Source organism: Medicago truncatula, chromosome 3 (genome assembly GCF_003473485.1).
Source record: "Medicago truncatula cultivar Jemalong A17 chromosome 3, MtrunA17r5.0-ANR, whole genome shotgun sequence".
In the NCBI taxonomy this organism is placed as follows: domain Eukaryota; kingdom Viridiplantae; phylum Streptophyta; class Magnoliopsida; order Fabales; family Fabaceae; genus Medicago; species Medicago truncatula.
The window spans coordinates 44486660-44509087 of record NC_053044.1 but is presented as its reverse complement, the minus strand read 5'-3'; the positions used below and the strand labels follow the sequence as shown (position 1 = coordinate 44509087).

The following is a 22428-nucleotide window of genomic DNA, read 5'->3' as shown; positions in this document are numbered from 1 at the left end:
CTTTCCTTTCACTTTCTACTCACTTTCATTCATACCAAACACTTAAACAATCATCTCACTTTCTTCTTACTTTCTTTCCTTTAACAATCTTAACCTCTTACAATCTTTCCTTTCACTTTCTTTTGTAATCCAAACAAAGCCTTAGGGTGTGTTTGGTAGAAGAGAGAGAAATAGACATGAGAAATCAAATAGGGAAGAGAGAACACATTTCCACAGTTTGGAACAGCAGAGAAAAAGGGGAGAGAGACCAAATATATGTGGGCCCCATGGCTACTCTTTTTCTCCTCTAGACAGCGAAGAAATGCAAAAGAAACCTCCACTCTTTTGCTTTTCCACTTTTACCCTTCTTTCTTTGTAGTGGCCACCTTGAATTGATATTGCAAGGGGAAAGTGATTGAGCAAGCAATACTGGATTACTGGTAGTGTTTTTTGTTGTTGTTAAATAGGTAATTTTTTTTTTACTTTTTACGGATGGTTATAGTTTTAAGTAGTATTATCATCATCAAACTAGTTACAAACCCGTGCTTCGCACGGGTTGAATTACATATTTTTTAAAAAATTTGCTCTAAATGTGAGATGTTCAAATTACGGAACATTGTTATTCTTTGTAATTTTAAGAACGAAGGTCGCGTCCTTCGCACGGGTTGAATACTGTTTTTTTGGAAATCCTTACTATATGTCTGAATAAGACAAATGAAACCGATTTCCTAAGATAAAATCCAAGTGTACTAAGCCAATCCCAAAATGTTACCGCACTAAATAAGGACCATCACTTAATTATTTAAATTCAACAATAGCTAGAATTATTCAAGCCAATTAACATCACACCATATACTTGAATAATTAGACCCTAAACATCTCAAGATACCAACAAAAGTCCTAATATATGTAGATTATACTACACCGCGATTACAGATAAGTATTTCACCAACTGTTGTGTATCGGACAACACTCAAGCAACTTGATCCAATTCCAACTTCCGAGACACATAAACCATCCTAACCACTGCAAAAACACCGGTGCAGATGAGCATGACAGCCGAAGAATGACACAATAAAAACAACCGAGCAGACCAGCTACAAAATCTCATTAAACTTCCATTAATATATTTATAGTGGAAATTTTAGAGCTGAACGATGATGCAGGATTAACCAGTATCTTATAGGAGCTTTTCTCTATATTGAAAGCACAGAGTATGCATGGTCATTTTTATTCACATAAAGAATAAGCTGTGTATCATACATATCAATTAAAATGCTTGAATTGCCTGATATTTGAACTTGACAAAATAAAACTTATTCAATAGTTGTTGTAAATTGGAAATCTATCTAATACACATGGTCATGGTTTTTCTTTTTATTGTATGTGTGAGAGAGACAAAAAGAAAAGAACTTTACCTCTAATTTTGCATTTCTACTACCAAATGAAGCCATGACATATTGTTAAAGCGTAGTTCAGCTTAACACTACCTGCAAGAAGAAAAATAAAATTAAACTTATTAGAGATAAGGACATTCTTAGATTGAGAAATGGTGCTTTGAAGGGGAAGACAATCGTATAAGACATTGCTTCAGTCGACCCTGATAATGATGAAGCAGAGATTTAGTCTTACATTGAGCACATTCGTGTTCACAAGTCTTATCATAGATTGAGAGACATGATTATTGAACTTCAATAGGGATGACATAGAATTATGACTCATGTTCAATAAGATATGTGTTTAAGGGGTATAACTTTATAAATGTATTGGTCAGAAAAATGTTAAAACCATATCATCAGTTTTTTAGTTTTTTCATGACAGAGGCACACATTGTCTCAAAACTTAGGTAAGCTACCAGGGAACCAAGAAAGAGAATGAGTTACCATCTCAATGCTCTTAGTAAACATAACGTGGCACAACTTTAAAGTGTCTATCAAATGCATATTTTCGAGCATTAACATTGCCATTGTTACTTCTAACAAATTTCAATTGATAAAATTTTGCCAAATGCAAGAACTAAAAAACAACATAACGCTACATTTTACAACAAAACACAAAGGTGTGCATGGAAGAAGGATTACAAATAAAGTCTGAAATACACAAATCAACCATACTAAGACACAAAAATACCTATAGTCCAGGACCAAATGCAAGAGAGAAATGAACACAAAAGTGTCACACTAATAATAATACCCCAGCAACAGGGACACACTTTATAGCTATAGAGAATACTGAATCAGCCCATAAACTGCGGAAATGCAAAGACAATTGAAAGATCTACTCTAATCCTGCTTCACCAGCAACTAATACTGATAGGAAACATCTCATGACTCAATTGAAAGTATCCAGGACTGAAAGAGACCTCAGTAAATTTTCAGTCAGTAATTGAGGCAGGTGATTGAAATTTCAATGAACTGAATGTCTCCTAACATGTGACTTTGACACTCTCTAATTGAGTCATGAGATGTTTACAATCAGTAATTAAAGGATCAATGACAGCAATACATAAATTCAAATTCAGACAGTTTGTGACACTGACTACACCAGTTGAGATTGTTATTTTCTGCATGTTGAGCTCTAATTTATTTTAAGCATCTACATAAAGTCAATTGCGTTTTTTTAAGCATTTCAATATCTTGCATATACCTTTGCAAACCTCTTGCAGCAATATTAATTAATAAAACCACCTATCATATAAAGAGAATGAATCAAACAAACCTAAAGTTAGGGACTTTTCATGAGAATACACTTCATGGCAGGAATTTTGTCTTGTGGCCCATCAACTCAAAATGGCGAAGAGTAAGTCTGTACAAAATATTTCGGCTAACAATTAGCACATGCAATACAGTTCCATTCAAGCACTGTTTTATTAAGATGATCTCACCAGGAATTCAACATCATATGTGAAGATGATTTCCTTTACCTCTTCAACTTCCTGAGGAGTATTGGAGTTGACAACTGTATGTTTAGCATGAGGGTCACACGTTGATAAGCGAGTCTTTTCATTTCATTTCCCTTCATATTCATGTTTAACACTGCAAATCATCATTCAGAACCGAAAATCAGTAAGAATCCATACCACAACTGGTTTGACAGACTGAATTCATAGAACAAATCAAGCACAGACATACAGACCTGAATGGCTTAATCTCAAAGCCCACTATTCTGGCAGATTCAGTGAGTGAATCTCTATGATATTTGACAGTAAATGCCAAATGGTTGTGTATAAAAAACTTCTCCTCCTTGCTCTGTGTATTTCAACATAGTAAGCACAAGAAGAAGAAAAAAATTGGCATTCGCAACAATAGACATTAATTTATAGTATAATGAGCATACCCCACCATATTGTCCTTTGAGTCCAACATGGAAACCAAGCTGATAAACAGTAGAATCCTGATCCACACGCTTTATGGGAACAACCAAAGGAAGGTTATCTAGAATCCTGCACATAGAAGGTAGAGGCATTGTAAGATCCTCAATATCAAGATAGTGGCAGAAAACAGGCATGGAAATATAAGACAATTTACTGGCACGCCGTACATGTTCACCCGATACTCGTCATCAATCTTCTTTTTGAATGCTATTGCAGTTTTGGCATCAAGTTTAAGCTTACACACAACATTGCACATTTTGAACTGCAAATATGTCAGAGTAGAGTAAATCAGTTGAAAACCAAAACACAGGTTGCAAGAAGCAAGCAAGGATGACGACATCATTTACGGAACACAGCCAAATAGTGCAAATATTATGTAATCTAAACAAATATACATAGACTGAATAATACAAATCCTCATATTTGTTAATTAACATCATCATGATCATACTCAATAACTTGAGCTCCACTACACTACACCAGAATTAACAGTCACAGGCTCCAATATAATTCATAAATTGCTTTTGGTTTTTTAGTGTATCACAAAACAACATTTATGAAGGATTGACAGTGGAGCTCAGCGATCGCATTGATTTATACTCTTCTAAATCCACGATTGTGATCACATTTTCAAAATATCTGATTGCTTCCTTTTTATCAAAACATATTTGAACTTGCTAAGGAAAGTCCATGCTACAATTTTTAGGCATTGTACTTTCTATTCCGTACAATGATAATTTTACTTACCAATTGGAAAATCAAAAGGGAGATACATGTTGGATGCATTGCAAATGAGCTTGATAATCAAGTGTAATAAATTCAGTGCAGGTAGAATGTAATAATTCATTAGTGCTTAGGACCTTGCAGCTTCTACTTCACTGTCGAATAACCCAAGATATATATACCTGCACGAAAGCATCGCAATTTCTATAACCAAACCAAAACACCTTTGCCAATTCTTTCTCAATTCTCAGAAACATGTATGATACTACTATCTTATACATGTTTCTCGTAACACGATAAAGAGCCTAAAAGTGTGTCGAGAATTAAGCTGAAACTCATTCACTTTTGTCGGAGGCCTTAGGATTTTAAATTCATAATATCTCATGTGATCATAGTAAATAACTAAAGTTAAATTAAAAATAGGTTCTCACTTTTTACCAAGGAATTGACCCATTCGAGCTTCCCAACGGCCACATTTGTGCAGTGTTCCTCCTCTGTACTTCGAACTCCCTCTTGAGAAAACATTGCTCTGTAGACGAAGTGTTTGCACAAACTCCTCTTTCGATAAATTCTTCGTCTAAGTAACAAAATAAAGAAAAATTACATGATATAATCCATCTTGTTTCACATTCATCAAGTATACTTGAAAATTCTCTAACCTGTTTAAGATCATCATCATAATCATTCAAATTGAAATTTATGTCAGCACCAACTCCCCTGAATTTAATCGCAGCTCGATCATAGGCTCTGATATTCAAAATTTGGAATCAACTCAACAATAAAAAAATCAATTACACAAAAAATTGAAAATATGTTCAAAGATTTACCTAGCAGCAGCATGAGCTGTGTCAAATCCACCTACAAAAATCAAATTTCAGTAAATTAAAAATACAAAATTAAAAATACAAAACTCATAAAAACTATTGTCCTGCAGTCCTTGAGGTTGTCACCACTTTCTTGGAATATGCCTATTAGCTCTAAAAATTTGATACACATACCTGAGCTATTTCTTCAGAAGTGTCAATCATTCGCGCTCTGCTTTTCAAGTTTGTCACAACAGCATCAACATCCATATTTATACCTCGCCTCAGATCCATTGCATTCATTCCAGCTGCTACTGATTTGCATCCTTCCGTAAATATTGCTCGGATAAGAACTGTAGCACAAGTGGTTCCTGCCAAAATTTATACCACTCATTAGTCGGGAGACAAAATGCACAATATCAGCATGTCAAATGTGGCCGTATTTAGATTTAATTTCTAAAAAAGCATAAGATACTCCCTCCCTGCACATTTGTTTTGGGTTTTACAATCCGAAAGTAAGACGCACGAGAAACTTGGAGGTGATGAAAAATTCACAAATTCATTATCATAAAATTTGTTTAGAAGTGTCTCCAGAAATTCACAAATTCATTATCTTAAAAATCTCTCTAAAATAAAAGAAATTGAAAGAAAATGAATAAAGGATCATGTGTCTCTAACCTGTTGCATGACAAAGGGAACTACAAAATCATTGGTATTCATGTTATTGTGAAGAAGTGTTTCATAAGGCACAAAATTCATCTCTTGTAAATATTCATAGCTATCATCATCATCATCATCAACCCTGTTAATTCCAGAAGTTCCTTCACCATCTTTTCCTCTACTATTACTCCCCATCATAAACACACACCAAGATTTTTTATAAAATCAAACCCACAAATATTACCTTGATTTGTGAAAGAAACCTAAAAAAAGGTTCAGCAAGCCACTCCCCGCAATTAGAAACCTTCTATCTATCATCGTCGCTTGAACCACCCTCTTATGCAATATGATGTGTTGCTGCAACTCTGGAAAACTGCAAATTAGGAAGAGATGTAGATAACTCTATGAAAACAACAAACCACAAATATTTATCTCACTCAAACATAATCATAAACTACCCAAGAGGTAGGTTCTACAACTAAAGGAACTCACCTTAAACATTTTTTTTTAAAGTCTCGACGCTGCTTACGTCCCATTTCAGCTCCTGCTATGCCCCATAAGCACTTTTCTCAAAACAGCTTAACTGCAGCTTATGGCCTCTGCATGTTCCAAATTCATTCCAAACTTCAACCCACACAACCAAACACTTATGAACAACTTTTAGATCATTTATTCAGCAACTTAAACTTCAAAATCGCTTATTTTGCAATTTCCATGCCAAAACCCGTATAGCTTTTTCTGCAGATTTTCAGCACTACAGTCCAACTTCTAACGTGTTTTCAGAATTCATTCTTGATCCAAATCGTACAAAATTTATATCTAAACTGTAGGGAATTGAGGGTAGAATCTTAAAATCCAATAATTTCTCCATTTTGGGTTACACAGAAAAATTTTCGACCCATAATTCATAACCAGTCCAATACACTTTTTCTAACAATCTATCCATAAAATTCAGTCATGGTTCAACCATAATCAGTTTCAACCCACCATTACAAAATACAGTAGCAACAACACATAATTCATAGTAATACCACCATTGTGAAATTCAAGCTTAATAAATAACTTACCTTTAAGCCCTTGAAAAACACCTTACGCTTATTTCTTCAATTCTTCCCAAACTTGTTTCTTCCAACCAACACCCAAGCTTCTGCCCTAATTCATTCCTTAATTCCTTGCTTCCAATCATCCATTTAAGTCACCAGCAACCCAAAAATCCCCTTGTATTTCCAAAATTCCACATGAAGGAGAAGAGAGGGATGGTTCGGCCAAGAGGTGAGGAGGAAAGGGATGAGTTTCTAATGACTGAATCCAACTTAGTTGTTATGTAGAAAGCATTATCACAATTGCATGTAGAATCCATTATTGTTTAGAAAGATTTGGAGAAGATGATGAATAGTGAGAAGGGGAGGCGATGGGGTTTTTAGAGAAAGAAGGGGAAGAAATTTTGTGAACTTTAGAGAGAGAAGTGAAAGAAAATTGTGAGAGAAGAGGAAGTGATTTGAAAAGAGCAATTATATATATAGGAGAAAGATAGACGATGCGTCAACAATTTAAATCCATCAATCAATAAAGGTTTAATTACACTTTCGTCTTCATGTTTTGGCCTACTCACGAAACTGGTTCTGTCCTTTTAAAACAGAATAAAACGTCCTTCAATTATCATTTTTGTTGCATTTTTCGTCCTACCTCCTATTTTCAAACTCCAGAAACGCAGAGAAATGGCAGTTTTAGGCGGTTTTAGACCTACCCATATGTTCAACCATGAAATCAACAAGGAATAAAACATGTGGGCACAAGGAATCTATTCTATTCAGCACACTAACAAAAAAAAACTAATTTGAAACATATCTTAGAAATTAGGGTTTTCTTGGTTAATGTGTTGAATAAAGTAGATTCTTTGTACCCACATGCTTTATTCCTTGTTTATTTCATGGTTGAGCATAGGGGGTAGGTCTAAAACTGTCATTTCTCTGCGTTTTTGGAGAATAAAATGGGGGGTAGGACGAAAAATGCAACAAAAATGATAATTGAAGGACCGTTTTGTTCTGTTTTAAAAGGGCATGACCAGTTTCGTAATTAGGCCAAAACACGAGGACCAAAAGTGTAATTAAACCATTAATAAATGACTAAAATGCCCCTAAATCAAGGGTAAATTTGGAAAAATTGGTGGAAGTTTTTTGTAGTAATTAGAAGAAGAAGAAGATAGATAGATAGATAGAAGATTAATTATAGTAATAATTATGGAGCAAAATGGGTACCCACGTGTTGGTTTAAGTAGATAGATAGGTATACCAACGATGGAAATAAATTTATGAGTTGATTTAGTTAACTAAATTATTATTCTTTTTACCATAATAACTAAATTATTTAAACCCTATCAAAAAAATAATTAATTAATCTAACTAAATTAAAAAATTGTGTTAGTTTGTTAGTTTAATAAATTAATTAAATGAATTCATATGTATAGATAAATTATATGTTGATTCCCTCAAAAAAAAAAAATATGATTGAAGGATTTTTTTAATTTGGTGTTATAAAAAAAGAATTTTTAATTTGGGGCATTTTAGTACTTTCAAAAGTAATCAATGTTGGAACAAAATGCGTTTTACAATAAACCTTAATGAGTTTTGATGATAACAAGGTATTAAAAAATTGTCAATTGGTTATTGCTAATATTTGTTCAAGTGTACAGGACCATAGACAAAGTTGATCAATTTAATAGGTCTTGGAAAAACAAAAGAGAGCAAAGGAATCAACGTGAAGAGAAACCTATAAGCATCTGAAGAAATCTGCATCTAAAGACAAAATGCATCTGATGACGTCATCAGAAGCAAGACCCTCATAAGCTAATTGTTCAGAAGCTATATAATCATCAGAAACTGAAGTTGATCAGGAGATTCAACCTGAAGTTTCAAATAGCTGTCTAGTGGATTCAACCTCATCTAAGAAAGCGAAAGACTAAAAGGGAAGATGCCAACGTTCGCTTGAAAAGCACTGGGTGTTTGTCCTTCATTGAAGAGTTGACAAAGTACAATTGTACAACCACTACCTCCACGACTCTGATTGTGTCTACGCTACAAGACAAGATAACAGCTCTGCCTGCAGAAATGTTCCTTCAAGTTAGGAATGGATTTGAACTTGATCCTTCATAGGACAACATCCAAATCATGCAAAAAATAATTGGTATTGATCAAGGTTTCTCAACAACTCTTTTTGACGTGCTTAAAGATCTCAACGTCTCTCTACACACCTCTATATAAAGGAGTGAAGACTTGAAGATCAATAGAGACAATACAACAAGTTAAAAGCGCTCAAACTCTGCCAAATTTGTTTCATACAAAGCACTTTGAATTTCTATGTTGATTTGATATATCTTAGAAATTCTTAAGTCTAGAGAGTCTTTCAATTGCATTGTATTGTGAACACCACCAATAGTATATCAAGTGTTCAAACTCAAACAACTTTCTGTGTAATTCTGTTTGATTAGAAGTCTCTTGCTTTAATGCTTGAGCATAGGAAGTCTCTTGCTTTAGTGCTTGAGCAAAGGAAGTCTCTTGCCTGCGTGCTTGAACATTTGTGAAGTCTCATACTAGGTGTAGTATTGAGCAGTTGTAATCTGTGTGATTATTTCTTAGTGGAAATCTCCTTGGAAGTGCAAGGGGGATTGGACTACTTCCAGTTTGTAGAAGGAACTAGTATAATTGTTTGTGTCTCTCTTTCTTTTCTCTACTCTGTTTTTACTCCGCTGCGTATCTGATTCTGAACAATACATCAGAAGCAATTTAACTGCATCTGAAGTATTATTACATCATAAGCACTCTCAAACAGCTTCTGAAGTGATATCAGAAAAAGATTTTTTTAAGAGAAAAAGAAAACACAATTCAACCCCCCCTCTTGTGTTTTTCTCACCTTCAATCAAGACTTCTTTCTTCTCTATTTCTTTTATCTTTCTATTCTACCAAACAATCAATTAAATCTACTCTATTTCTCACATATTTCTCTCTTCCCTTACTCTCTCTCACCTACTTCTCTCTTCACAACTTCTCTTCACAACCAAACAGAGTGTTAATAATTAAATATGCAATACACTTTAATCTATTTTAACATAAATAAATATTTTTTACGATATATACTAATTTTGAACTACCATTAAAGAAATCCCCTAAAAAAAACTACCTTTAAAGAAAAATAAATTCATTTCTTCATAATTTAAATATCAATGATAATTAAATTTAAATATTTTGCTATCGATTTTATAATTTAGAGTATAAAATTAACTTTTAAATAACTATGCTTTATTGTTTTTAGTAATTTTTCACATATTTTGATTTTATTTTTGGTTGTTTCATATTTTATTATAAGGTTTAAAACTACACGTTAATGAAATTGTGAATAAAAAATAACGAGAAATACATATTCAAATTTTGATTAATATTAAAATAGACCCGCAATACTATTTTTAGGGGCCTATGACCTTTAAAAATCGCTCTTTTGACCCTCTTAATGAGACATAGGCCCCTTAAAATTCCATTTTTACCCTTAATTAAGGTGTTTGGGAGTTACAAACCGATTGGTTCAGGAGATATCTTTCATTTGGTATATTTCAGGAGATTATTCCTGATATGTAATGTTTTCAGTGGCAAAAATCAGGACTTGTACTTGCATTGAAGCATGTACACTCAACCTCGACAATTACACAAAGTTTGAATTTTTGTGTTCTTTTTTTACTCTTTAATCCCCATCCTTGCATGAATGGACTCAAATGTTGTTACCATTGTGTTTCTGCATTTTTTTTCTTTGTAGGTGGTTACTAACCGAACTGGGCGTTGAGGATGTTTGTCGGGTTTTCTCTATTTTTGCAAAGTGTTTAATTATTTTTGGGTTGGTATGATACTTTTTGCATGAAATCTTTTTAAAAGTGTTTTAATGTAGATAAGAGATATCAATATTGAGATGAGTTGATTAATTGGGTTCCTTGGCAAACACCAAAGATAGGATTTCCTATAAAAATAGAAAAATATGATAGTGGTTCCAGTTGTAGAAAACAAACTTTTGTATTGGGTTGTGAAAGAGGCTATGAGTACAAAGAAATAAAGAAGTTGAAACGACAAAACACATATTTGAGAAAATGTGGATGTCCATTTTGGTTGCGTGGTATTTTTAAGTATCGATTGAATATAATCTTAGTATTGTTTATGGATTGCACCATCATTAAATTGTGTCATATGTGGAAAACAAGGAATATGGTGCAACAAAGAAATATTTTTTCGACTTTGAAAGATAGATGAAAAGAAAATTAAATAACAATAAAGCAAGTATACAAAGCACGTCAAAGATACAAAAAGTTCATTAGAACTTCAAGAACACAAATGCAACATTTGTTGAAGTGGTTGGATGATCAAAACTATGTTTACAAGTATACAACGGTTGGTTAGTAAAAAAATTATTCAAGACATCTATGAAGTTGTTTAACACTTTTCATATTGTTTTTCTTATGTATTCTGCTTATAAAATCAACCAGTACGAAATGCAATTGTTTGAGATAGTCGGTTTCACCTCAACATGGTTGACATATTATGCTGAGCTTTATTTTTTGACATTCGAAAAAGAGGATAATTTCACTTGAGTTTTATATGAATGTTTTAATCTTTTAAAGTAAAAGGATGATAATTGTATTGACACAAATATCATGCCATTAAATTTTGTTGCTAATATCTTTCCAACATCTAGTACACTTTTAGATAGAAGAAATAATTTTGTTATTGACGCAGGATATTTGCATCCTTTCATATATTTTTTTCATCCATTCATATGAATAACCATAAATAATAAATTATTTTTACAAATAGTACACTTTTTACTAATAAATGAATATTATTGATTTGAATTAATACATGAATAACGCATGGCGAGTTTCGTTGTCTTTTAAATAGACGAAATGATAACAATCATTAAAAACTTTTACACATGTAGATAAGTTATGTTCGAATCTCTATCACAATATTCAATCTGACAATTTCAATATTTTTACCGATTAAACAAGAAATTCTGACAAATTTATTTCAAAACAAAACTTCTGACGAGCTTGGTTGTTTTTTATTATTTTGTCTAAAGATCTCTATCCTAATTTCTAATGTAGCAAGTATAACCTCCACTTTCACCAAAAGGAGACCAATAATCTCACACCATTTTTTTTTTTTTTTGAAGGGAATCTCACACCATTTTATCTTCTCCAAGACTGCTATAGATTCATAAAGTACACCTTATCTTTATTATTTTTTTCAATTTATATGTTGTGATTATTATCTATGATATTCGGTCAAATCTTTCATCCATATATACTAACTATTCCTCAAATAGAATACACATAACTAAATTGTTTAAGCAAACATTTCCATGTTAAACAAGGTTATATTGCTTTGGCCTGAAATCCAGTCACGAGCCTCTGGAATCCGGGAATTGTCAGTTCAATCCAATTGTTCTTCGACAAGCAATTGTTAATTTTTTTTTTATGAAAAGCTTTAATTTAGATAACACCGTCCTTAGTTCAAGATAAATTGTATTTATCGTATGAGCTGTCAGATCTACAATATCCATTCAATACACTTAATTTTATGTTTTCAAAAAAATATATATTACCCCTAAAAAAATTATTTTAATAACGTACTTTGAGGGTAGAAAGTATATTTATATATACGTTTGGTCCTTTGGTTAATATTATATAGCTATTTTTTGGCAAAACTTATAACTTATTTATAAGATAACGTTATTTTTTATTTAACAATCTAAATTGAAACTAGTGTCGTCTTCTAGTTAACGGGGTCGAGTGTGAATAATAAAGAGATGTAAAATTACTTAAGATGCTTCCAAGAGAATCTAGCACGTTCACACTTAATTGTATTTATTCTATAAATTGTTGATATCAGCACTTCAGCAATTAGTTGTGTTGTGTTCTATCCAAGTTGTTTGGAATATTTGATGTCATGGGTGATGGAAAAATTCATAAGTATCTCCAAAAAGTTGACATCTTTTATACACATTTGTTTATATCTAAAAAATAATTTAAATTGTCGGCTAAAAACAACGTATAAGCATGCTCAAATAGTCGGATGAAAGATTAATTAAACTAAGAATGACTGGATATGAGTGAGTCAAATTTTTTCAGATCTAAAAAAATGATAATAAAAAATCATGTGATTTTGAAGAAGTTAAATTAATCCACTTAAATAAGTGGTTTGGAGCACTCTAATAAAGACTATTTAATGCATTCAGAAATAACATCTAACGCATAAACGAGCTTAGATTATCTGTACATGAATGATTAAATATGTCATTTTTTTTCCTTTTCTTTGTTTGGATTTCAAGTCATTGACATTTTCAACATTTTAATTTCTCGCACATTTACCTTTTTTGTGGTTTTTTATACACTCACGTTTCTACACTTTCTTTTACTTTTAAACACTTTAATTTTCGGTGTGTGTTCACATAGAAAAGGTGAATCCTTTCCTATCATGGGAAAGTTCGCTTTAACCATTAGATCATTTTGAAGAGCACGATCTTATCATACACTTGCAGCACTATATTATTTCTTTTACATCTTCCACCACCCTTCTCTCCTTCCCCCACCACCAACAACATCAATCACAACACCAGCTGCTCGGCAACATCAAACCCACCAACTGCTTCCGCCCAACATCTCATCCCACTTCCTATTAATCAGTGTATTTCTACCCAAGGTTGGCTAGTTTTTTTGGATTTTTCTGTGGGGGGCTGCCGCTATCAATCAATTTCACACCTATTTTTGTGGTAAACCTTTGTATTTTGCCTATACTTGCACACCTTATGCTTGTTTTATTCCTATAATTTAATTTTTGTTGTTGTTCCTTAAAAGAGTGTGTTTTTTTTTTTTTTTTTTTTTTTACTTTAATTACATGAATATTGTTTTTGGATTGTTTTTTATTTTAATATTCTGGGTTTTTATTTTAAGAGCAAATTGATGAAGATGGATATGAATTGTAGTCTCTTGGTTTTGGTGGTTTTTTAAGAGCAAACCGATGAAGCTGAAGATGGATATGGATTATAATTTTCTGGGTTTTTTAAGAGTAAATTGATGAAGATAATGAGGGAAAAATATATAGTGTAGGTTGACCATCATAAAATCTATGTTCATCTCTAATCTAATGGTAAAAAAAAAACTTTTTCATGGTGAGAAAGGATTCACCTTTCCCATGTGAAATGCCACCTTACTTTTCATGTATTTTACTTTCAACATTTTACATTTCTTTGTCAAAACCTTGAATTTAAGTTCATTGTAACAGATAAAGTTTCATCATCAAAATCATACATTTTTTTGCACTATTAAATCACAAAAAAAGTCAAATGTTCAGGTATTCGAAGAAACAATTTAATATTGTTATTTTCACAATATATGCAAGCAACGACACAATACATCAACTTGTTTCTTTGCTAAACACATCAGAATCTTACTTTTTAATTTGATAAGAACCATCGTTTAAACATTCTATTGGTTTAAATTGACATTTCCAGGGAAACTTGTTTGAGTAAATTATGTGTTCACAACCGGAACAAACTTGTGATTTAGACGTTATGAATGTGTAAAAACCTTAAGGGTGTGTTTGGATTGGGGGAGGAAGGGAGGAGAGGGTTTACTTTTCGCTTTTAAATTACGGATTAGATAACATGATTTTTTAAAATAAAGTAAGCGTGATTGAAGTATTATATGATTGTTTATCATGTTAATATGTTAACTTTTTATAAAATATTTCATAGTGTCTGTAATTTAAAATTGAAAATTAAACCCTACGCTCTCTTCCCCTCCTAAACCTTCCATCCAAACACACCCTAAATGTCATGACATGTTGAAAGAGGGAGAGGGTAATTACAATTGAATGTTTATCTTCAATTAAAAGATCGTGTGGTTGCTGTACACGTTATGAAAAAATACTAACGAAAATAATATGTCGTGTGGTTTCTGTACAGTGTACATGTTAGGAAACATAATAATAACAACAGAATAATGATTGACTCCATCCATAGAGTTGGCGGATGAGCCAAATCCATTGAGACTGGACCTATTAATTCCATCCAATTAAACTCTTGGAGGTTAAGAACATATTTAAAATTAAAATTATGAAGGATTCTGCTTTTGTGGGAACATTGCCATCTATGTTTTTTTTTTTAAACAGCAAATTTTATGAAACAAATAGATCCCTACTTAAAACGAATAGAGATCAGTGAAACCAAGCATACAAAGAAAATGCATCATATATAGGCGGAACACCAGAAAATAAACACCCTAAAAACACCCGTGAAGACAACACCCACCAAAAAAATATTATCACCTAAAACAGATTCTTTCACAAAAGCGACCAAACGATATACAATACTACACATCTTCACTACTCACCCCCAAAAAAAAAAACACACCTCAAAATCAAACTCACAGTCCTCAAACTCCAAATCTGAACCACATTCGAAAAACTCCTATCTAAAAGCTGAGCCATCTTTGTTTAACATAATTATACTTTTTTGTTTTTTTGTTACATGTGGTTATACACTTATATGTTTCGACAACTTCTAATTTTTTTGTCTTTTTTTTATTTCAGTTTCAATTTTTTTCGTTTAAATTAAATTGTAGTGTATTGACTAGTAAAATAAATTAGTGTAATGTTTTTTTTTTTCGTAAAATAAATATTGTATACTGTATAAAAAAGTCAAGTGGGATTTTGTGATTATCCAGAAAAACTGGTTTTGAACAAGGTTTTTTGTTTAAGAAAAAAAAATATGAAGAAATGTAAACATTGACACAGCCTGGAAAATTTACTGAAATTAAGGAGACATGTTTCTCATATTTTATTTAAAAAATAAAGTTAAAATAAATTTTACAAATTTGTCCTTTGCTTAAAACAAAACTTAAATAGATAGAGTTTGATTTTTTAATAAAAAAACAAGTGAATGTATGTTGTTAATTTACTCCACACATCAAATTTGTTGTTATTGATGTGATTTTTCAACGAATTCACAACATTTATTTCTAAAATACTAACTCATTGCTCAATTTACTTCACGACTATCAAATGAGTAGTTTCTATGTCAAATTCAAATGTTAGCCACAATTATTTTATGGGAAAGAAATCTAGGAACAAGTAGGGGTGTACTATATTTTAAAATAGCACTCCCTCCGTCTCACAATAATTGTCTTTTTATCTATTTTTAAAGAAAAAATAATTGTCACTTTAAAATACAAATGCAGCATTTATTATTTTTTTCCATTATAATATCCTTATTTATTGAACTTCAACCAACTTAACTACTTCATTAACTACAATTAATAAGAGTATTTTATTTAGAGACGGAGTAAGTATTAAAATGAAGGTACAACCTCGAGGGGTCGGAATGGAGTCCGAAGTTTAGTCTAAAAGAAACTATTATCATGCTACAGTCACTGACAGTGATTTTGTTTTCCTCATATACGGCGGACCAAAAGATTATGATTAGTCGGTCAATAAATTTTTTTATTCCATATAGATTGAAAGCTGTTGTATATAGCAATTGCTTACGGTCACTTCAAATTAATCAAAATACCCTCAAGGATAATTAAGTACCGTTGTAAGAGCTTTATATTATAAATCGGTTGCACTGATTTAAAAAGTCTCGAAACTAGTAGTAATATTTTACAGCAAACGATAGTTAATTAACGTTCAATAAATACGTGTGAACAATTGTTAGATACCTGTCTAAAGAGTAATCTCCAACAATTTAAGGCAAACGGTTAATGATAGTTCAGGATAGAAGGATGCTTAAGATTGTTTGGCCTGTCATGTTCAGGCATGGGACATACATTACATGGATTTAAACATTTTTCTATTGTGGTTAAACGTATATTTAAATTATTTTATTGCTTTGATTATAATTTTTAACAATCAAATAACTTTAGCAAATAAAAAATTTAACTGTTATTATTCTTATTTTAGTGAGTTTTTTCTATTTCTATGAGATTTAATTCAGTTTTTAATTAAAAATTTAGAAAACATTTGCAAAAAATCTAAAATTGTAAATAAAATATTTTAAATACACAATATGATTGAAAGAAAAAGTGTTAAACCAAAAACAAATATTCATTATATATGTGTGTGTGTGTGTGTATATATATATTTATTTATTTATGTATAGGTATAAATAATAATGTTTTATTTCATTAATAAATAAATAAATTAATTAATATGAGGATAGCCAGCCTGATAGGTGAGGTGATGAGGGAGGGAGATTGATGATAACTACAAGGTCAAATATATTGTCACTATCAATGACCTACATAAAAAAAAAAATGATTATCACAATAATATTACTAGCAAAGATTAATTTACATTAGAACGGATAGAACCCAAAGAAAAAAAGAATTTAAAATAGGAAGGAGCTAAGTTATACTATATACTATATGTGAAGAAACAATTAATAATTGGCATGGTTCCTTATGAGTTTCTCTCTCTTTTTCTGTCCAAAATATTTGAAACAATCAACTATACTGGTAAAAGTCAATGCTATTTTGCTTATAAATAAGCTTGGTGAGTTTTGCAAGCTATGTTTGTATCAGAGAAAGTATAAGGGAAATGAAGAGGAGTAGAGATATAGAGAAGAGATCAGAGATAAACTCTGCCATTGAAGAGCTTTCAGTGCTTGTTATAGTCAAACCTGAAGAAGATCATGAGGCTGGTGCACGCATCCCAACAAAGCCTTTCCTATCTTTATGTTACATGGTTCTACAAGTTCTTGGTTAGTACCAACATTTTTCATTTATTTTTAATCATGATAGTTATGTAACACCAAACAAATTTTAAGTATGTTTTTTATTGATTGATTATCTTGCAGATAAGGTAGGGCCAACAATGGCTGTTTTGAGACAAGACATTCACCAGAATATTAAGGTAACCAAATACTCGCACACACATGACATGGTGACACCTTGACACATGTAATAATTTGAGAAAATGATATAGTTGAATGTAACCACACGTGTCGATGTTGTCTCAGTGGCGGACACGAGACAAGTTTTTAGTTTGAAATTACTTTTTTCAGTTAACATATAGTTAGTTACACATTGGTCAAACAAATTAACATGCAGCTATGATCAATGTGCTATTGAGTTATGCTATGTGTCATTGCATTGCAGAGGTTGGAAGCAATACATGAATCAAATCCCTTAACCAATTCAAATTTAGTTGAGATATTCAAGTCAGAAACTAGCAAAGGAAATGGAAAGAAGAGAGTTAGCGGCAGTAAATCCTTTGTTTGGCTCACTAGGTGAACTTATATCAGCTCATAAATTTTTCAAGAAAAATAACTTATGGAAATTATGTGTTTGTATAATTTTCATATGAATAAGTCTTTTGTTGTTGTAATTTTTACTAAGAGATGTGCCACTCTGCAGATCCCTGGATTTCACATCAGCGTTGTTACAAGCGCTACTAGTAAAAGATCCTAAAAAGAATATGGAGCAAGCAGTTCAAGAGTCTTATGATGCAACTTTGAAACCATGGCATGGATGGATTGCATCAGCTGCTTACAGAGTAATAATAACCATTTCTTCCTTTTTTTTTTCTTCCACTTTTCAATAGTTACCAAAATTGAAATTGTGACATCGAACTGTTGAGTATGGCTCATAGTTACTAATAAGCGGGCAAGTCGCTCCAGCTACAGTTCAGAGGTAATGTTGTAATCTGGACCGTAATACAAGTTCTACATTGTAAATCCTAAACACAATAATAGAAAGGTGTTGCAGACACTATGCAGTCTGAGACGTAGGCACAATTGGACGAATTTCGTTACCAAACATCGTGGTTCATTGTTTGTATTTTTGTATAGCTTTACTCTTTTGAACCAGGGTTGCTATTCTAACATGAACTAATAGAATTTGTACTGCAGGTGGCTATAAAACTAGTGCCTGATACAAAAACTTTCATGGATCTCCTCCGGGAAAAAGACGAAGACTGCAACACCCTAATGGAAAAAATGGAGATTTTAGTTTCTTTGCTTGTGCCTTTTCTTGAGGATATCCATTGTATTCTAGTAAGCTTGATTTTATGCTTTCTGACTTAACATCAATTGGTCATGGTCGTTGGATTTCCTGTCATATACTTACCCGATGAATATTTATTTATTTTGCAGAAAGTGTATAACTTGGACAGGCTTAAGTCAAATTGAAGTTAAGATAGAAAAGCTGATGTAGAATTTTACTTAGTGTATACTGTATATAGTTTGGTTTCCTCTCCTGCTGTTTTCTTGTAAATTACTTGTACAGTAAATTTTGTATCAACTCAGTTCTGTAGTTACAAGTTTGCAACTTTGCATCAAGCTGGTCAGCATAGCTGTTTAAACATAAAAAAAAAAAAAAATTCAGTTGATTTTGATTTTATCTACATAGAGGGTCTAATTCAATGGTCCAGCTTCTCTAACGCGAGCAACTCAATTATATAGTAAAGTGAGTAATGTCGATTGTTGATGAACAAATCATTAGTTGATATTACATGTGAGACTCGTTACATGTACATGCATAACGAATTAGGGAGATTAAAAATATAAACTCTTGAAATCTTTTTGTCCCCTAAAAGCTTAAAATGGTAGAGATTCAAGAGTGATTTATAGTACAGTTTAAGTAGAGCCCAACTGCTTGGTTCTTAGAGTTGAGTAATTTATGGTGTTCATTGAACAATCATGCCTTCATTGCATCAAAATCCTGAAATAACTGAACTTTACAATTGATGACATGAAAAGTACCATTTAAAAATTAAATCCATCAAATTGTTGATCATATGAGCCAATGAAATATATCTGCTATAATTATAGTTGTCACACTTCCCTTTTTTCCTACACATATCCTCACAATTCTGTTCCACTAAGAGAAATTTGATGCAAGACTTTCAATAATAAATCAAATCCATTCCCACAATGAGTTTTTCAAGTCATGTGAATTATTAGAAGGGTCTTGAAGTGCAATCAATGCTGAAACTAATCCAGCATTGCTTGATATGGTTGGCTCCGTGAACCTTTTGTTGCTCCTCTGATCAGTAAAATGATCATTTGTGTCTGGTCCTCCTACCATGGCTCCCAAAAGAACTTGTGGGTTCGGATTTTTCGAGTTCAGCCATGTCTTACCATCATCACAATTGTAGAGCCGTTTATCCCAAGGGATCGACGCACTTCTATGATGAACTTGGACTGGAAACTTATCACCATATCCCACTAAATAACTCATTTTCATTGGATTTTGTCCCAAGATGTAGTTAACCTGAAACACAAGGAAGCAAAAATTAAGACTATTTCCAATTCCTATATGTTACTATAGAAAATGGTTAGAAGGTTAGGAATTCACCTGAGAGCTTGAAAAATCACGAAGCATTGAAACTGAGAATGTATCGGTTTCACAGCTTGCACCGGATATTTTGAGATGATCAATGTAATCACTATACAATTTACTGAGAAAAGATGCTGTTACAGCATACTGGAGTAATGGTCCATTATCAGGTTTTGGAATAACCAATCCACCTACAATTATGTTTAACATGAATCATATACTTTTTTTCTCGATCAATCATGAATCATATACTGAGATAAATCATGATGTAAGTTTCATTTTAACATAGAGTTAATTAATTACCAGGTGTCCTGCTCATATACTTTTTGAAAAGGTAAGAACACATGAGGGAGTGAGTGGAATTCGATGAAAATTTCAAAACATCTTCATATGGAAACCCGGGATCACGGAAATATCGAATACCAGTAAGCAAAACCTGCAAATATTACATTAAAAACATTATACTGAGATCCACTTTTCTCAAATCCATCTAAAAATTTAGCTCGAGTATCAGATTAAAGTTACCGCAACAGCACTGAGCTTGTTATTCCAATAAAACACCCCTTTGTCTAAATTTGTTTCATCTTTCTTTGCTGATAAAAAAAATTGAGTTGCATTTGCAAGATAATCAGTGTTTTTAGTAGCAAGAAACAACCAAGTAGCTCCCCAAGCCAACTCATCTTTGTAACTAGTTGAGTTATAAAGCATTCTTGCTTGTTTTCCACATGCATCAACAGCGGTGTAGGTTCCTTGCTTCTTAGGGTCTTCCTTTGTAACTACCTCATATAGGCTTTCTGCTGCTTGAACTAGTTTCCCTGAGTATTCTTTGTCTTCTTTGAATACCATTGACGCCGCAGATAGTGCTGCCACAATTTCACCAGCTAAATCTGTAGCAGATCCATCACAAACTGAAACTGGTCTCCCATAACTCATGTCTTCAGGTCTTTGCCAGCAGCTTATATCATTTGGTTCATGATTAGTACTAATGGTACTTCCAACCTAATGAAATTGAAAAAACATGTATCAATTTCAATACGTAACTTATTATAACTAATAGTATATGATTATGAATAGCAACCTGTTTGGATAAAAAACTTAATTAAGCACAGTCAAATGTTTTCATCCAAACCATAAGATATCCTGAAGAGATTGTGGAAATAAGCTAAAAATAGCTTATCGATTTATCATTAGTTGTTTACTTAAGTTCTCCAAACAGTCTCACGAGTCCTTATGTCAGTAGATAAACTCAAATAAACCAATCTAAACAAGCCTTAAATATGATACAAAAATTTGTATCTTGCCTGGGAATATAGTGTTAGGTTGGATCCATTTGGAGGAATGAACACCTTGTGCAAATAGTCAGTACCCCATCTGATAATATCCCTAACATGGTCAAGCTCATCAATATCAGCATATTTACTTTGATATTCCATTGCAGTCCAACTCAACAAGGTCATAGTATAAGCTGTGGTGAAAGTAAACTTAATGTTGTTGCCTGAATCATAATATCCACCAATAAGATTGGTCTTTGCTGAATTCCCATCTTTTAATCCAGAGTCTCCCCTATATTTCACTGGACTATTCCGTGGATAGTTCCCAGCTGCAAATTTATTAAAATTAAAATCACCTTGTTGAGGCGGGCACGATACTGTAATAATTTTAGAAAATTGAAGTGATTGAATGTAAGTACATGTGTCATGTTACTGTGTTAGACACTAACATATGTGTCAGACACCGAACATGCCTATAATCTGAAGTGTCAGTGCTACATAAAAGAGACGTAAGTACATTTTTGTGCGTCATAAAATGTTAGAGCTTGATTTATTGCCAACTTGAGATCGATAGACGAGTCTTGATGTTTATGCTTTTGAGGTAAAAAGTGCACCAGAAGAGCCACTGCTACAACTGCAAAAAATATTGCTACTATAACAAAAATAAAAATATGGAAGTATTTCTTATCAGTGATGACCAGATTGCAGTCAACAGATTTTGGATATTGGGAAGGGATGGACTCATAAGAAGCAGAAAACTTTGGAGTAAGGTTGAAATCAAGTGCTATGGCGTTCCAGCGGCTTGATGAAGGGAGAAGTCGACCTGCTTCTGAAACTGTATGCATATATCTTACAGGATTCTTCTCTGACTCTAATTTTGGTGGCATGATTGATGAAGATTTTTGTACTTCAGAAGTGTTGAATAACAAAATGGATCATACACTATTCATAGTTTGATATTGTACGTATATTTGGTTCATATGATATAAGCAAAGTAGCAAACTATGCAGTTATTTTTCAGAGTTTGAGGTAATGTCTAGACTCTAGTACACTACATATTATTTGATTAGGAAATTTATGTTACACATGATTTTTGTTGTTGGTTATTATGCATTAAATTTGAATTGGGTTGATATTCCAAAGCATGGGTTTGTCTTAAGGTTGCCGTCCAAATTGTAGCTTTAGATGGAATGCCTGAATGTAAGCCATACAAATAAAGGCAAAAGTTTCCTTATAATTGCCACACTT

The 22428-nt window shown here is 32.5% G+C and overlaps 2 protein-coding genes and 1 long non-coding RNA gene across 16 annotated transcripts; 1 reads left to right on the top strand and 2 right to left on the bottom strand.

Moving 5' to 3' along the window:
• Positions 1 to 685: 685 nt before the first annotated feature.
• LOC11417412 (uncharacterized) lies at positions 686 to 7022 on the bottom strand. Of its 14 annotated transcripts, none has more exons than XR_005645260.1 (15): positions 6031 to 7022; positions 5783 to 5911; positions 5557 to 5680; positions 5074 to 5249; positions 4903 to 4933; positions 4735 to 4822; positions 4507 to 4652; positions 4100 to 4257; positions 3520 to 3614; positions 3321 to 3421; positions 3115 to 3227; positions 2903 to 3014; positions 2698 to 2784; positions 1398 to 1469; positions 686 to 1005 (listed from the first exon to the last, which is right to left on the bottom strand). It is a non-coding gene; the product is annotated as an uncharacterized lncRNA (long non-coding RNA). The 14 variants fall into 14 exon arrangements; XR_005645263.1 differs by having other exon boundaries at positions 5783 to 5903; XR_005645261.1 differs by having other exon boundaries at positions 5557 to 5911; positions 6031 to 6476; positions 6606 to 7022.
• Positions 7023 to 16928: 9906 nt separating this feature from the next.
• Positions 16929 to 18974, top strand: LOC11422717 (glycolipid transfer protein 3). Its single transcript, XM_003602115.3, has 6 exons — positions 16929 to 17331; positions 17428 to 17483; positions 17729 to 17859; positions 17987 to 18125; positions 18481 to 18624; positions 18724 to 18974. The coding sequence occupies exons 1-6, from the start codon at positions 17169 to 17171 to the stop codon at positions 18757 to 18759; spliced, it is 669 nt and encodes a 222-aa protein (XP_003602163.1). The 5' UTR covers positions 16929 to 17168; the 3' UTR covers positions 18760 to 18974.
• A 101-nt stretch (positions 18975 to 19075) lies between these two features.
• LOC11413319 (endoglucanase 25) lies at positions 19076 to 22198 on the bottom strand. The gene is made up of 6 exons (XM_003602117.4): positions 21698 to 22198; positions 21211 to 21509; positions 20435 to 20908; positions 20213 to 20345; positions 19928 to 20100; positions 19076 to 19843 (listed from the first exon to the last, which is right to left on the bottom strand). Exons 1-6 carry the CDS (start codon positions 22065 to 22067, stop codon positions 19487 to 19489), a joined length of 1806 nt encoding a protein of 601 aa, XP_003602165.2. The 5' UTR covers positions 22068 to 22198; the 3' UTR covers positions 19076 to 19486.
• Positions 22199 to 22428: the final 230 nt, after the last annotated feature.

Coding starts and splice junctions, on each gene's coding strand:
- LOC11422717 (XM_003602115.3), top strand. CDS start 17,169: ATGAAGAGGAGTAGAGATATAGAGAAGAGATCAGAGATAAACTCTGCC. Junction 17,860..17,986: donor TCCTTTGTTTGGCTCACTAG/GTGAACTTATAT, acceptor GCCACTCTGCAG/ATCCCTGGATTTCACATCAG. Junction 18,625..18,723: donor AGGATATCCATTGTATTCTA/GTAAGCTTGATT, acceptor TTTATTTTGCAG/AAAGTGTATAACTTGGACAG.
- LOC11413319 (XM_003602117.4), bottom strand. CDS start 22,067: ATGCCACCAAAATTAGAGTCAGAGAAGAATCCTGTAAGATATATGCAT. Junction 20,346..20,434: donor ACAAGCTCAGTGCTGTTGCG/GTAACTTTAATC, acceptor TAATATTTGCAG/GTTTTGCTTACTGGTATTCG. Junction 20,101..20,212: donor GTATATGAGCAGGACACCTG/GTAATTAATTAA, acceptor ACATAATTGTAG/GTGGATTGGTTATTCCAAAA.